Raw genomic sequence first — 16527 nt, 5'->3', positions numbered from 1 at the left:
GAGGGGACTCTGAAACTCGGTGATCTTTTTCTGGTCTTGCTAAGTGCCTGTGTTTTCTGGTTTTACTGCTCAGTGGTGGCGTGGGGGAAATCTGATTGGAGGTGGGCAGGCTGCCAGTAGCAGGGGACCATCTTTGGAATCATCGTGGCTGTCCAGTCCCAACGTGGATTAGTGACCCAAGCTCAGGTGCTCAGGGTTTTTCCTGAGTCGCCAGTGTCCTGTTTAGCCCCGATTTTATTACTTGGCAAACAATGTCCTGGAAAAAGACCTTGAAAAAGGAAATCTTGCCTTGAACCCGAGCTGGTGTTTCCAAGAATGATGAATTCCTGCCGCCTCGGCCTCCCCCCTCAGGCTCCGCCCTCGGACTTGGGCTGCCCCCCTCGGACTCGGCTTCCCGGGCGCTGCCTGATGGAGCCTCTCGGCTCAGAGACCAGAGTGCTGAGCCGCCCTTCCAGACCATCCTCATGTAGAGGAATTGCCTTTCACTTTTGCTGAGATGGTTAATAATAATTTGTTCAACCTCTCAAAAAGTATCTTTAAAAAAATAATCTGGGAAGCCAAAGTACCATGCAGTTTCTACATTTTCTTTCTGAGATGGACATAATTCTTTAAATTCTACCCTTAACTAACTGTGTGCAGGCTTCCCGTGACAGTCTCATTTTCCCTCCTCCTCCTAATTTATGGGAGTGAGTGCGCAGGAGTGCTAGGGCTTGTCCACACACGACCGCCGTGCAGATGGGGCTTGCTCCCACCCCAGGTTTGCCCCAGTCCGGGTGTTGCCAGAGGAGCAGGGGAACCAGCCGTCTGAGCTCGAGATAACAGCTAACTGTGTTGCTTCTGTTTCCCTTAACCAACACCACGAGAAGATGCTCTTGAACGTTCTCATCCATCAGAGTAAAGAGAGCCATGCCATTCTCTCTTTAAAAGTGCATGCTGTCAAGGAATATCAATGTAATCCCAAGGAAACTCTGGAAGCTCTTCTAAGTGACTTGATTAATCCCCTGCTTCTGGAACGTGCGCTGGTCCTCTCCTCCCACAGCCGCGCTGCCTCTGACGGGTCGTCTGGGCTGCTCCCCAGTGTACGTGACCACGGCAGGAGCCGGAGGGCAGCGTCCTTCTCTCGGGTGCCGACTGTGGAGAGTCTCCCTCTGCGGAGGGCCCCATCCTCTCCAGCTCTACAGAAAGCACCCCAGGGACTAGGAGCCAGAAGTGGGGGGATGACCGCTCTCCAGGATACTTCTAGTATTGGGCCTTCATTGCATGGAGATTTAACTACCTGCCATGGGGGACGATAGAAAGCTTTAAATTTGTCAACTTGTGTTGTTTGTTCGTAATAGTATATACTGTGGGGTATTTGAGGTTGCTTTTCTGAGTAAGCTAAGGAAGTGTCCTTTAGGCTGGAGTGGGACTGGCTCAGGCCCTGAGTGTGGGAGTCGATGGAGGTGGGCTCTCACTTATTCCTGTGGGGTTTTAGGCCAGTGACCCAAACTCTTGACTCTGATTCATCATCTGGGCGTGAGAGATAACGCCGTGCATGTCATAAGGTTACATCACTGCTAAATAATATGTCTTCATGAACAGATACCGTGTAAGCAGTGGGCATCCATTCAGCAAGCACATGGTGCCAGGCTCTGTTTAGGAGCTGGACACAGCAGGACGGAGAAGGCAACATGTCACCCCGTCAGCCGGGGCTGAAGTTTACGTTGTCACTCTGGACAGTGCTTCTCAGCCTTGGCTTGCTGACATTTGGGGCTGGACACGTCTCCTGGTGGGTGTGGATCCTCGTGTGTTGTTTGCTGTGGGTAATGGTGGGCTCTGTCCTGGGTGAACAGAAGTTTTTGACTTTGGAACTGGAGACTTTGCATTTCCCAGCAGAGAGTTTCATGTAGCCGAGTTCCCCATGCTTGGAGTGTTCAGTCTTAGGGTGGGAAGTGTACGGGAAGCCATCCGAGCCTCAAGGGGGAGGCTGCAGGAAGTGTTTGTAAATTATCTGCCTTCCTGAAGATATTTTTTTTTTTAAAGGTTTTTTTTTTGTTTAAGATTTTATTTATTTGAGAGAGAGAGAGAGAGAGAGAGAGAAAGCACATGAGAGGGGGGAGGGTCAGAGGGAGGAGCAGACTCCCTGCCGAGCAGGGAGCCGGATGCGGGACTCGATCCAGGGACTCCAGGATCATGACCTGAGCTGAAGGCAGTCGCTCAACCAACTGAGCCACCCAGGCGCCCCTGAAGATATTTTATTAAAGGCTGATTTAAAAAGAATTATTTGGAAGGCACTGTTGTAATCTCCACTCTGCTCTTCCCTGGCTGTGCCTCCCAGCCTTCTGCTTGGGACTGAAGGGGGCAGGTTGGGTGGCGGTGCTGTTGGGGACGCATGGCTGCAACCTCTCCAGGGAGGCACATCACCAGAGGCCCAATTTCAATTCTGTCATGTGGGTGAGAAATGGGGACCTTGCCCCGAGGCAAAATGGTGTCTGTGTTTTTGAAGATGAAGGCATTAAGATAGGAGCATTTCCATGATTTATTAATCTGTTGATCCTGTCAGGGAGGAAACCTGTCAAATGTGGATGAGTGGGATGTGACTGGGGTGAATGCGGGCCCCCCTCTTTGGTCTTGAGAGGCCCTCTCTTGCAGGTAATTTGATGGGCTTGACTCAAACTTTTAATCATGCAATTTCAGTTGATGCATAGGATTTTCCTCTCAAAGCTTGCTGCACGGTGCTAATTAAACGTCCTTAGCCTGAAGGGCTTGTTTGCGGTTCTTGCTCAGCTGAGTGCTGGTGGGGTGTGTGGCGGGCACTGCGCCTAGATATGGGTGAACCGGGCTGGCCTGGCTTTGCCCTCCTGGGGACAGTCCCCGCAAGGCGACCAGGGGATTAAAGCTCGTTAAAAACCAAAATCAACTGAGTAAATTTGAAGATCTAATTGGCTTTATCCACGACTCATGAATTGGGCAGAATCCCATCTAGCAAATAGAAAGGAGCTCCGGGGAGCTGGACAGAGTGAAGGGCTTTTATAGACAGAAGGGTGGGAAGAAGTTTCTAGCAAAGAGAAACTTTTCAGGCAAGGTGACCTTCCTGGGGGTGGGAGGCGGGAGGGGTCATCCAAGGAGATTGCCTCACTGGCGCTGACCAGGGAATTCCGGATCCGCACGCCAAAGGCTGCGTGCCTGGGACAGGTGGAAAGGGCAGTTGGGTCAGGCGTCCTTGGTTTGCTGACTGGGGCTTAGCACAGGTGGGGCCTGCTGGGTTGTTTTCTAACCAGCCGCAGAGCTGCCTGGGGCTCTCACCCCTGGGAGGCTTTTACTTCCTTCCACATGCTTCTGGTCGGTCCTGAGCAGGGTTTGTGTTTTATGCCTGCCTAATCTAGCCTTTATCTTTGAACTCTGAAATTGAGGGTGGGATCGTGTTTTCAGGTTCCTTAGAAATTCTTCGGCACGGTGCTGTTCCCACACTGAAGGGTCCGTAAATTATGTTTGGAAAAGAGCACGTGGCCTTCACGGTGACACCCATCAGACCTCGGGTCGTGGTCAGGATGCTGCACTTCCAGCCACCGACCCTCTTGGTTGAAGATGGAGTCTTTGCAGACAACAATGGGGCTCTGCTCTTGTTGATTTGGTCTCAGAACAGTTGTTTTCGGGGGTAAACGGGAGGGAGAGGGGGCAGCCATAGATCTGAACTCGGGACATGCTGAAGCAGCTGGTCCCACGGCCTCCAGGCAGAGCAATTTCAAAGTGACCTCTAAGTGGGCGATGACTGCGGCTTTGCATCAGGGTTTAAAATATTTGTTTCACTGCCAAAAGGGAAAGTGGGCACTGTTCCTAAAACGGATGTGCACAGGTATAAATATAAGAGGTGAGACAGGGACAGACCCAACTCCATAGCGGGGCTTTCGGAAACAGTTCTTGAGTCTTGGAAACAGAAACATAATTCTCTTTTGGTCCAACCACCTGTCAGCGTTAAGTGGTCATTATTTCATCATTTTGCAATAAAAGATAATAGAATAACGATTTATATCTCATGGCTGATGTTTTAATGTGTCTCTCTGTTATCCTGGGCTGACAGTCTGTGATTACAGTAAACGTTTTCCTGGTGACACCATGGTAATGACTCGTTAATGGGGGATTAGTCCACGTTTAAATCACATCCTCGCAGTGGCCCAGCCTGGCCCTGCCTTACTGGTCCCTGACTTGGGGGGGGGGGGGGGGTGGTCTTTGTGCTCAGCGAGTGGCCCAGCACCCTTGCTTGTCCCCCAGACGCAGTTCCGGGGACTCCTCTGCATCCAGAGCCACAGCTCAGTGCCTCCACCTAGGTTTGTTCTGCAAAACCCCGCTGTCCCCATCTTCTGTGCCTACGACGTTTATTAGTTTTATTTTATTTTTTCTTTTATTTGAGAGAGAGAGAATGAGAGAGAGAGAGAGAGCACATGAGAGAGGGGAGGGTCAGAGGGAGAAGCAGACTCCCCGATGAGCAGGGAGCCCGATGCGGGACTCGATCCCGGGACTCCAGGACCATGACCTGTGCGGAAGGCAGTTCCTTAACCAACTGAGCCACTCAGGCAAAAGCAGCCGGTCTGGGCTTCATGAGGTAGAAGAGCAGAGGCACTTTCTTTCCCTCTGGGAGCACACATCAGAGTGAGGCTGGCTGGACGCAGGTGGATCTGACCCATTCCACCGCCCCCTGGTGATGGGCAGGGATGGGGCCCAGCTGGGGCTCCATTTGCATTTGAGGAGTGGGAATATACAGGTGGGAAACCTTTTAAGAGCGACTTGAATACCATCTGCTTGGCTTCCATCCAAAAAAAAAAATCTTGTTAGAAAATGATGTCAAGGCGATTTTTTGTCATAAAAAGATGTTAGTTGGGCTCTGAACTGGGGATAATTACAAAGCATTTCCAGAAATCTAAGGCTCCTGCTTAGTTTAAAGAGCATTAGTTTAGGTAACTTCATAATGGTTACCCATCGCACAGGGATTACAGTCAGTGTCGGCGAGTTGTGTTGAAATTTTATGCAGCGAGTGCTCCGTGAAGTGGCTCAGCAGGTGTGTGTGTGTGTGTGTGTGTGTGTGTGTGTGTTTGCAGTGACCGGGTCCTCGCCGGGCCATGGGGGGGGCACACAGAGGACCTGCTGTCTGTCGGCCTTTTCTGGGGGTGGGAAGCTCCTGGAGCAGAAGCCAGCAGTCTGATGTCCTGGGTATTGGGCGCTCCAGAGTGTTCCTTGACTCCGAGGGAGCTACTGTACTGTGGCTGCTCTCTCCGGCGCCCTGGAAGGGACTCGGGGTTCCCCGCGGCCACACGCTTGTGGCATTTATACGACAGCAGAGCGAACGCACCTGCGCCTTTTCTGTAGTCTCTCGGCAGCGGGCGGATGGTCAGTCACCAAAGTTGTGGCTTCTGTCTTGCAGCCCGTGTACTTTCACACATCCTTAAACCACCCTAACGTGGTGGCTGTGGTCGAGGTGGTCACCGAAGGCCGGAAGCGGGATGGCTCCCTCCAGGCTCTGTCGTGTGGGTTTGGAATTCTTCGGATCTTTGGCAACAAGCTGGAATCTCCTACCTCTGCCTCCCAGGACAAGCGGTATCTGCCTTGTTTTCTTCATCCTTGGGGGTTTCCAGCATCGTTTTGTGGAGAATTAACTGCTCATCACTGGCCATACTAGAAAGCTTTGTAATGGTCAACTTGTGGTCTGTTCCTAACAGTGTGTCCTGTGGGATTAACTGTTTGCCATTTCTGAGTAAGCCAAGGAAGTGTCCTCTAGGCTGGAGTGGGACTGGCTCAGGCCCTGGGTGTGGGAGTCGATGGAGGTGGGCTCTCACTTATTCCCGTGGGTTTTAGGCCAGTGACCCAAACTCTTGACTCTGATTCATCGTCTGGGCATGAGAGATAACGCTATGCATGTCCTAAGTGATGTAGGGAAGGCGTTAGGGTTCGAAGCCAACGGCCAAGAAAGAATTCTTGAGACGTCTTTGGTACAAAAAGCCTGGGGACAGGACCCGGGGCCAGGAAGAGCTGCACCAGCGTTGTGAGTGGTGGCCTATTATATACTCTCAAGTTGGGAGGGGTTCAGGGAGAGCGTAAGTCTCCAAGGAATTGGGAAGCAAGGTTTCCAGGGCCTTGAGCTATTGTTGGGAAAAGGTCATTCATTACCGTCTAATAAAACCTGAATCATGAGACCCTTCAGATGTATATCGGTGGGGCATATGCTTGGGGGATGATTGCCAACATGTATCTTGAGGGGGATAGAGATAAAGGAGGTTTCCAAAGGAATTTTTCTATGTTAAAGTAGACTTAGAGGGTTCTGGGGGTCAGGCTAAGACTGCCTTTTGCCTTTAGCAAAGTATTAACACCGAGGCAGCTGCGTCCCTAGAGGAAGGTCACTGTGCCTGTTTCAAGGACTTGTCACTGGGCTGTAGGTAGTAATCATTTTTCTTCTGCCTTTGTTTCCCACATCAGTAAAGTTCCGTGGGTGCTAAATAGTATATTCTTCACGAACAGTGTCGCCCCGTCAGCTGGGGGCTGAAGTTTCCATTGTCACTCTGGGCGGGGCTAGAGCATCCCAGGCCTTACCCAGCAGATGCCAGAAGCACTCCCCCTCCCCTTCCAGCTGTGACGATCAGAAATATCTCCGGACGGTGTCCTCTGTGAGGCAGTGTCATCCGTGGGTGAGAAGCACTGCTCTAGATACACAGCCTTGAGGATTCCTCAGATGTTGTCTTTTGTGGGACGCGTCAGAGATGATAAATTTCCCTGGTGTAGTGTTTCTAGCCCCTGGGTCTTGGGTGCATTGAGGCGATGCTGTCTGTGCCCTGGAGGTGTGTGGCCGGGAGCTCTGGGGGCACGGGGGCGGCTGCTCGGCTCAGCCGTTTCTTTTCTGCAGAGGATGCGATGGTATGTCGTTGAGAAGGCTCTAGCAGGTGTGGGGTGAGAAGTGTGGCTGACGTTTCGGGACTGAAGGCACGATGCAGAGGGCTGACGTGCGCTCTGTGGGCTTGTTTTGCAGGTTGAGGCTGTATCACGGCACCCCCCGAGCCCTCCTGCACCCGCGGCTCCAGGACCCCGTCGAACGTAAGAGATGCGGCCCTCCCGGCCGGGCCTGCGGCGTTGCCGTGGAAGTCCTCCTGTCCTTCCTCCTGTCCTCCCTATAACTTTCCCGAGGGTTACCTGCTTTGAGTCCATCTTGTGCTCTTTCTCAGCCTAAACCAGTGTCAGCTTAGCTGATTTATTTAGCGGATTAGGGCAAAGTGTATCATGGGCTTGGATTTTTGATACAACTGCAGGAGCCGTGATGCGCTGGCCTGAGGGGAGGGTGTTGCTTCGCGCAGATGGCCCCGGGAGGCAGCCCCAAGCCGCTGGGAGGGAGGGCTGTGGGTCTCCCAGGCTCCGGGGCGGCGGCCGTGCGCACCAGATGAAGTAGCTGCTGTTTGTCAGCGGACACGCCGGCACCAGAAACCTTTCACTTCGAGGTGCATGGGTTCTGTCCGGTTCGGCAAGGCCGTCCAGCTGTGCCCGACTGCAGAGGACCGTCCTGCAGGGGCGCCCGCCATCCTCCTCGAGGCCCAGCAGCCGGGGGGCCTGCCTGACGCAGAGCAGGGCTTCCTGCCACACCTCCGTGACCCGGAGGGCTGTGTGGCCCACTCTGGCTGCCGGCCGTGTGGAGGATGGACGGGGACGCCCAGTGGAAGCCATCTTGGAGGCCTGGGGTGGAGGCCCGTGCTGGCCCAGGGCAGGGGGTGTGGAGGGGGTCCAGTGGTTGGAGCTGGATCTGTTTGGGAGGGTGACTTTCTGTGTCTTTGAGTTGTTGGCTGGATTCTGTGATGGGAATTTTGAGTATGCCCCATGGCCTGAGTTAAAAATCAAGCCAACCCCATCCCTTCCATTGCCCGCTGAATTTGGTGAAAATTTCACAGTAGAGGAGGGATTAGTCTGAAGCTTAATTTTACTGATAAAGATTGGCTCTTAGGTTATTTCTCAGTTGAGTCTAATCATTACTTTGCCAGCATTTTGTGTCCTGGGGCATCCTTAGGATCAGGACTTTTTTTTTTTAATTTCTTATTTTATATTAAGTAGGCTTCACGCCCAACGTGGGGTTGAGCTTATGACCTTGAGATCGAGAGTCACATGCTCCATGAACTGAGCCAGCCAGGTGCCCCTGGATCAGGCCCTCTTGAAGGATGTGCACAAGCAGCACGTTGTCCTGGGGCAGTGTGTGAAGGCTGTGTGGTGTGGGACTGCCTGAGGAGGGGCCGCGTGGCTGCTAGGTGCTGTTCCCTCCACCCTCTGGAGCTCTGTGTCTGGGCCCTTCTCAGCTGCTGCTTTCTCCAGGATGCTGTCCCTCATCCACTTCCCCCTAGCTCACTGTCCGCTGTCTGCACCTCTCCTGGGGTTCGATCCCGTTCTCCCTGGTGCTGGGTATCGGTGTGTTTGTGTCTTGGTTGCCCCAGCAGACCGTGTGTCCTTGAGGGCAGGGCTCTGTCTCAGAGGATGCTGCCCCCAGGGCCTAGTCCTGCTGCCCAGTGGGAGAGGGAGGCCGGCTGGGGCCCAGGTGCCTTCTAGCCCCCCTCTGATAATGGGGACCAGGCAGTGCCTGGACTTCACCACTCGGGGGTTGGGGGGGAGGTGAGCAGGAGAGTTTTGTTAAGTTGCATTAAAAACAAGTATCTCTGGGGGCGCCTGGGTGGCTCAGTTGGTTAAGCGACTGCCTTCGGCTCAGGTCATGATCCTGGAGTCCCGGGATCGAGTCCCGCATCGGGCTCCCTGCTCGGCAGGGAGTCTGCTCCTCCCTCTGACCCTCCCCCCTCTCATGTGCTCTCTGTCTCTCTCATTCTCTCTGTCTCAAATAAATAAATAAAATCTTTAAAAAAAAACCAACCAAACAAACAAAAAAAACCAAAAAAACAAGTATCTCTGTCACTGCAGTTTTAGCAGAGTTACTAAGGGTTGATTCTTTTTTGCTTTTTGGGCTGAACTAACAGAGCAATTCCCCTTTCTCCGTGGAAAAATACATTTCCTGTTTGTGGTGTTTCTTTTTAGATGCTCAGTTTATTGGCTGGCTTGACCGAGAGGGCCGTTGGTCCCAGCTGTACATAGGTGTTTTCTCCCCCAGAAAACAGACACATGACCCTGCTTGAGAGCTGTAGCCTGCAGTACGCCCTCCGGCCCCACCCGCTCCTGGAGCCTGTGTTCCACCTTCTTCCCGAGAACCTTCTGGTGTCTGGTCTGCAGCACATACCCGGCCTCCTTCCAGCTCACGGCGAGAAGGGTAAGGGCTGCTCTGTCTCTCTCCGTTTGGTGAGTCTGTGTTAGCTGATGGTCAGACCTCGCAGGAATCAGGCTCTGTGGTGGGGGGTGGGCTGGGCATGGCTAGCACCCTCAGCAAACAGCCTGGTAGGGGTGGTGGTGGGAGGGGAGGAGGGGAAGGGGAGGAAGGGGAGGAGGGGAGGGGGAGGGAGAGGAGCAGGGCAATGCCGTCTCTCTTTGTAGTCCCTTCTGAGCAGCATCTCGCATCCCTCAAGTCATTTCTGTTTTCTTCTCTTGGGAAATGCTTTTGTTAAGACAAACAGTTCATGTCTTTATGACCAAGGTCAGGAAAACCACTGTTGCTAGTTCTCAGCCTTACTGGACCATGTCAGGGGCTTGATTATTATTATTTTTAAATTGTGGTAAAATAGACATAACATAAATTTACTATTTTAACCATTTGTAAGTATGCAGTTCAGTGGCGGTAAGTACTTTCACCTCTTGTACAACCATCACCACCATCTGCCTCCAGAACTTTCTCATGTCCGCAAACTGAAATTCTGTCCCCGCTAAATAATAGCTCCCCGCATCTCCTCCCCCAGCCCCTGGCCACCACCGTCCTGCTTCCTGTCTCTATGAATGTGACTCCTCCGGGTCCCTCCTCAGTATTCGCCCTTCTGTGACTGGCTTATTGCACGTGGCATCATGTCCTCAAGGTCCATCCTGGACCATATCTTGTTTATCCTTTTACCTTTCCATGGACACTTGGGTGGTTCTGCCTTTTGGCTGTTGTGCATAATGCTGCTGTGAACGTGGGTGTGCGGTGGCTTGATTATGTTTGAAAACTGAAATCCACATGCAAGCCTCATGGTTCTGTCCTGGTGTGTTTTAGAACTAGGTTCTCCAGCGGTGGGTTAGGGACAATGCCTTCACCACCAGGAGATCACCGCAGAGGTGTGCTCTGCTCTCAGGCCTGCTGACAGGTCTTGACCTGGGCCTCATGCTCCTTCTGGGCCCTTTCGGAGGCTTTTTGTCTGACCTGAGGAATCCAGGAGAAGGGGCCACACCAGTCCTTTCCCACTGGCTTTGCTGGAACCTCTCGTCTGGGGTGGGCTCCCTCCCTGTTCTGTTCTGGGGAGAGCGGGATTGGGCGTGGGTGTGACTTAGAACAGAAACACTCAAGACCCCAAAGAAAAGAGGTAGCTCAGCTCCAGTATGGGAATGTTTTCAGTAACAGTGTCCTTGCACATGACTTGGTGTTCTGGTCCATGCTGGGATGCAGACATTGTTACCTGAGTTCGGAAATTTCTGGGATGGGCCTGCGGTGGTTGTCACCATCACAAGGTCACTGTTTCATCAGTGTAGAGATGATGATATATGAGAAAGGATAAATTAACGAAGAACAGGACAAGTCCGAGGAGGGGTCCCAGCTTTGGATCTGCCATGGCTTACCAAGCTCCAGCCCCCGCCACCCACAGCCCCACATGGGAAGTCTTCTCCCCCTCGGTCATTTGCCTGTGTCCTCTTGTGAGGGAAGGAGGGGTCAGACAGGGAGACAGAATGCTGCATGGTCATTGCCATTGACATTGAAAACAACATGACAACCTTGCATCTGGTGCTGAGACCTCGGCCCCCTAAGTACTGCTGTGCTACGAGCTGATGTCCAGATCCTAGGTGCGCACCTGCTTTCGAGTCAGCTTACGGAAGTCTTTCTGACCTGGGGTTCTGGGTGGGCAGACGGTGGTTGGGGCCTGAGGTTTGTCCGTTACTCTGACTTGCCAGTGGGGTCAGTAGAGCTGCAGATCAAACCTGGAAGTACCGTATCTCGTCTGTGGGCTGCTTCCGGGTCACTGCTGGAGCCAAAAGGGCAGCTCCGAGGGCCCCGAGTTTGCTCTTGTATTTTATGTCGGTCTGGGGAATCAAAGGGGCCAACTACAGACCAGGGCATGATTCCAGCGCCTCACCCCTAAAGGTCACGTCTTCAGGAGCAGTCTGAACCTTGGTGGCTTCCTGTCACCAACCCCCCCCCCCCCGCCCAGTGGAGCAGCCTGTTGGTCACTGGACACTTGCTGGATGCAGGCAGTGTCTGAGTAATTGCAACCCTGATGACAGTTTATGTTGTTGTTTAAAAGCTAGTGACCAGGGACCCTGGGACTGGAGCCGTGACGTGCTCAGGCGGGCGAGCGCTGACTTCAGCGGGCGGGAGCACACTCCCTCTTCTCGGGAAGAGAGACTGAAACACAGCTTCTCACCAAGTCCCCTGGTGACCATCTGAGAAAAGAAACCCGTTTTGCTCTGCCTTCCCCTGACTTGCAGCTCACCGGGCTGATCTATAGTTTGCACTGAGCCTGCTGTCTGTGTTATAAATCCTGCCCAGGGTCTTTTAGGCTTTTGTGACTCACTCTTGGAAAAGGGTTTCTTTGCTGAATAATATTTTATAGCCCTGAAAGGGCCAAGGCAGGGACTGGTACTGGCTTCAGCAGTGGAATTCACTTGCAATTGGTAGAGGGTCTGATTTTATTTTGGTGCCGTATGGGGACATGGATATTTGTTCCTTTGTAAAATGCCACCATACAGGAGGATTGAGTTGTTTTTAACTGGAATTTTTATCGCGGTCACTCTAGATTCACATGTGGTTTTAATAAATAATGCTGAGAGACTCTGTGTGTCATTTGCCCAGTTTCCCCCAAATTGTAATGCAAGGTCACGGCCAGGATACGGACATCGACATAGTCACCAGGCTCCCCCCCACCCCCCACTTTGACTCATCTGTGTGAGGACTGACTTTTGAAGAGTAATTTTCAACCCGGGAGTGACTGGAAATGACAGGTCCTAGCTGTGACCGCTCTTGGCGGCTCTCTGTCACTCCCCAGAAGGAAGGCAGGCCTTTGTCCTCGAGCGGCTCTTAGAGGGAAGCTCTCTGAATCGGTCCAGATTAGCAGGTCCATCATCTCTTCTGCAGCCAGGAAATCCATGCAGCCTCCCTCATGTGGTCTTCTCTTCCTCGCTTGGTTCTGACCTTTTTACTTGCTTTGGTTTGACAGGCCTGGGCAGCCGCGTCAACGCCAGGGTAATTGCTCACATGCTCCTGAAAGCTGCTTCTTGCAAGGAGAGCCCCGTGCCCTGCTTAGAGCGAGTCTCCATGCTGGGGCTCCTTGGCCCGCTCTCGTGGCCACAGATCTGCATGCCAGTCATGTGCCCGGTGGCGTGCTGCTGCCTCGGTCATTGTGGGGGTGGTCTGGCGGGATCGGGACCAGGAATCCTCTCGTTTGGGAGAAGGCTCAGATCGCTCACAGAGCTTTGCATAAAGTAGCTGAGTGCATTGAAAGCTTAGTCATGAATATAAGTGGGAAGCCTGTTTTCTAGAACTGGACCTGAAGGGCCAGGGGCCAGTGCCAGGACTGAATGGAGTGCCGGGGGAGGCTTCCTGGCCAGGTGCTCAGGGGGGTGTAGGGGTCCTGGGCCCACTTTCTCGCAGGGCTGCTAGTGCTGGAGGAAAGCGGAGGGCCTCACGCTCCCCCAAGCCTGCCGACACCATACAGGCGTCTGAAGCGGCCGGAATGCTTGGCCACAGCCCCCCGCCAGGGGCTTGGTGGGAGTGAGCCGTGGACTGGCAGCGTCTGGGAGTGGGCAGGGCCTCTGGGGAGACCTGAATAGAGGCTCTGTCTTCTGTGATCGTGTCCACAGGCCACCATCCATGGTTTGGATGGCTGTGGTGCTTCAGGGGGAGTCCTGGGAACCGTGGCTGGCAGCAGCGTGTGCCCGGCAGAGAGGCAGAGAAAGGCCGCTGTCGTGCCACGTGCTCGTCCTCCATGACCATCCTCCTCACACGGAGCCTTCAACGCGTTTCTTCCCTGACCTGCAGACTCGCTTCACCCTGACCTCTTCTTCATGGCTTTGAACACCCACCTCAGTGACGTGCATCTCCCACCCTTCCTTCCTTGCTGCCTCCCCCTGTGGTCCCTTCATTTGGTTTAACCAAATGGCCGCTCCATCCTGCAGGCCCGCTCATGTGGACGTGCCCCTGAAGCGGCCTTTGCCGTCGGCCCTCCCGTCCTGGGCCGGGGCGCTGGTCCAGGCCCTGCTTCCTCATCTGTTAAACCAGAGCTCGGCAGAGCTCTCTGGAGAAGTGTTTTGTCGGAACTGTGTCCACCGGTCTGCCCCATGGTGGCCTGTTCTGGTTGGTGTCCCACGTGGTCCTCCCGAGTCCCTGCTCGGGAGTCCCCTGAGGTGCTCCTTGGAAATGCTGCTTCCCCCATGCCGACCTGCTATTGGAGGTCAGACGGCATCCAAGCACCTCAGCGGCTGTGGGGCGCATCTCCCAGGCTCCCGGGGCCAGTCGGGTCCTCGCCGGGATTCACCTTCTGGATTGGCCCATGTGGGTGCCGCGGTTGCGGGTAGGCAGGGGTGGTGGTGGGGTGGCAGGAGTAGAGCTGGTGCCCGCCCTGTGTGAGCTCCGGGTGTTACCCGACAAAGGTAATTTTCACGGAAAGCCCTCCCTTCCAGTCTCACTCCCCAGGGAACCGCCCCAGAACAAACCACTGCTCCGGGTTTGGCGTATGCCTTGTATCTCTAAACGGGTTCACGGATGCTTGGGTTTGTCCGTGATTCATCTGTGGATCCGTGTGCGCGGGCCCTGAGCTGGGGAGAGGGCACAGTGCCGGGCTCTTAGTGGAGCGCTCATATCTTGGATGGACTGAAGCAAGAGCGGATGCGTCCTCCCACACAGCCATCAAAGGCAACAGGTGTTTTAGAAACGCAGATGGCTCAGACTCCTTTCCGCTCTTGCCTGGGGTGCCCTCAGCCTCATCTCATTCTGTTGTCCCTCTTGCAATGCTGTTTGTCGGGTGAGGTGCGTTCTGATGAATCAAATGCCCTTCCAGGAGAGCTGCATCCCGGGGAGGCTGTGGGACCCTGTTAGGACCTCATGGGGAGGGGGGCTTGTTGGGCCTCTGGGGGTGTTTCTGAGCGTTTCCCTAGAGGATGTCACTACAGGGAGTTCTTGTCTGTTCTGTGCCTGTAACCCCTGTTTTCTCAGCAGTGCATGTGTGGGGGTCCCCAAGGGAAGGGGGTCCACTTTCCTGTAGGAGCAGTGCTGTTTTGGGGATTGCGTTCCCATCCATAGGCTTGGCAATAAGCATGGGAAAGCTAGCCCCAGTCGCAGAGCACAAGGGCCAGGAGTCCTCCCTGGTGGTCAGCTGTGCTGAGGTTTCGTCAGCCCTGGCCACTGAGGTTGGGTGGTGGAGTGAACGGGGTGACACTTCAGATGGTGAAGCTGCTCTGAGGGGGATGCGGGAGTGGGCAGGGGAGAGGCTCTGCGTAAAATGGGGACATTCTTGGGACCTGCCCCTGGAGATGCATTTGGGGAGCAAAGGAATGGGCTGGTGAAGCTCAGTGCTGAGAACTTAGGAAGCGCCAAGCCCCAGGACCTGTTGTTCTTTCTTCACGGGATACTGTCCTCTGCCGTGGCCACCCTGTGGCTGCCTTTCTGCTTGGGAGGCCCTTCTCCAGAGCCTGCACCTTTCACAAAACATGGCCTGGAGAAAGCCGGCGGGATGCCACCCAGTCCTGCCCTGCCTCCTGGACCACTCAGGATCCGGATGGTTCTACCCAATGCAGATGTGGCTCCTCAGTATCGTCTTCTGGTGGAAGAACCATCTTTCCTCTCCCTGTCTGACTTCTGTGTGTGGGACTCGCTTCTCACCTGTCTGTGAGACCAGGGTCATGACTCTTTGTTACTGCTAATGGCTCTGGGCCCCGGGGGCCACCTTGTCATGGGGGCGCTGTGCAGAGCCTGCTTCCTGCCCGGACTGGGCCTCTTCCAGAAGCACTGGGCTCTGCCACCTTCCGGACACCCGGATCTTGCTCCCATTCCTGCAGTGTTGCCCCTTGAGCCGTGGAACCAGACGGACTCATCCCCAAGGGAAGTCAGTCTGGGAAATGGCCTTTGCCCACCACTATTTTAGTTTCTTTATGTGGCCGGTGAGGGTGGGTAGGTTCCCTGCGGGATGGCTGTGGTCTCAGCACATGTACAAGTCTGTCTGTCTCTGCCGCCACCCCCGTCTCTGTGAGGGTTGGCATAAGCCGGCGCCCCAGGTCCTGCCTGAGTCCGCTGCTCCCAGCACGTCCTGTCCTTGCTACTCGTGGAGCCTGTATCTGCGAATCCACTCACTCCCTGAAGTTCTCACAGTGCTTTTCCTGGTCATTCGTGGACGTGTGCTTAGCAGCTTAAACATGTGAGTCTCCCTCTCGCTCGTTCCTGTGAGTGGGGCGGCCTGGGGCACGTCACTTAGCACGTCCGAGCCCCGATTCTCTTGTAAAATAAAGAGAATAGAATGTACAGGACAATCCTAAATCTGTGCTGAGGATTTAGGATTAGTCTGGTGAGATGTGTGTGTGTATGTGACTCTGTGTTCATGGTCGCTCTACGGAGCACACTGTGGACGGTATTAGCTCTGTCCCCGCAGCACCGTCCGGCTCCCACAGCCGAGGAGACCGAGGTTTAGAAACTGGGGTTGGCCCCCAGGCCCTGGCCCCAGAGTGCACGTGACCACCGCGGTGTCCTCCCTTGTTTCAGGACACGCGGTTCCTTCCGCCTGCCGGGCAAGAGTACTCAGACCTCCCCAGCAGGTGGTCGTGTCGGCCAGGCCTGTCCTCTTCCTGCTGATGACAGTCCCCGCTCCTTCCTTCTCTGCGCCCAGAGGGTCATGGCTGCCCTGCTCTTCTTCTCTGGAATCCCCCATGAGCGATCCCGAACTGCTGGGCGGCCCGTGGGCCCATTGGTGGGGAGGCCCTGGTGCCAGGGCCGGTGGTCCTGCAGCTGCGGCTCCCGGCGGGGGACGCGCCCGGCTTTAGCTCCTCCCTCTCTTACCTCTTCTGTCCTCTTTCTCTGATGGAAGGTCGTAATTCAGGACAGGTTTCAGACCCTTGCTGGACCATTTCATGGAAGGTTGGACTTGTACGTTTCTGTTCTTTAAAGAAACATTGTGGCAACATAGATGTAGTGTGACACCGTTTTAACCACTTAAACCGTGCAGTTGGGGGCAGGAAGGGCATTCACACCACTGTGCAGCCGCCGCCACCGTCCACCTCCAGAACTTCTCATCTTGCAGAACTGCAGCTCTGGGCGCCTGGGTGGCTCAGTTGGTTAAGCGACTGCCTTCGGCTCAGGTCATGATCCTGGAGTCCCGGGATCGAGTCCCGCATCGGGCTCCCTGCTCGGCAGGGAGTCTGCTTCTCCCTCTGACCCTCCTCCCTCTCATGCTCTCTGTCTCTCATTCTCTGTCTCAAATAAAT

General features: G+C 54.4%; 1 protein-coding gene across 2 annotated transcripts in view; it reads left to right on the top strand.

Moving 5' to 3' along the window:
• Positions 1-16527, top strand: part of NPHP4 (nephrocystin 4) — a 113532-nt gene that overhangs the window by 14982 nt on the left and 82023 nt on the right. For both annotated transcript variants that reach the window (XM_044913854.1, XM_044913855.1), the window contains 3 exons: positions 5399-5571; positions 6995-7059; positions 9098-9253. In XM_044913854.1, coding sequence (XP_044769789.1) covers positions 5399-5571; positions 6995-7059; positions 9098-9253 — 394 coding nt within the window. The remainder of the gene's footprint in view (positions 1-5398; positions 5572-6994; positions 7060-9097; positions 9254-16527) is intronic.

Source organism: Neomonachus schauinslandi, chromosome 4, assembly GCF_002201575.2.
Source record: "Neomonachus schauinslandi chromosome 4, ASM220157v2, whole genome shotgun sequence".
Lineage (NCBI taxonomy): Eukaryota > Metazoa > Chordata > Mammalia > Carnivora > Phocidae > Neomonachus > Neomonachus schauinslandi.
The sequence above is the reverse complement of the archived record's forward strand: the minus strand, read 5'-3'. Positions and strand labels throughout refer to the sequence as shown.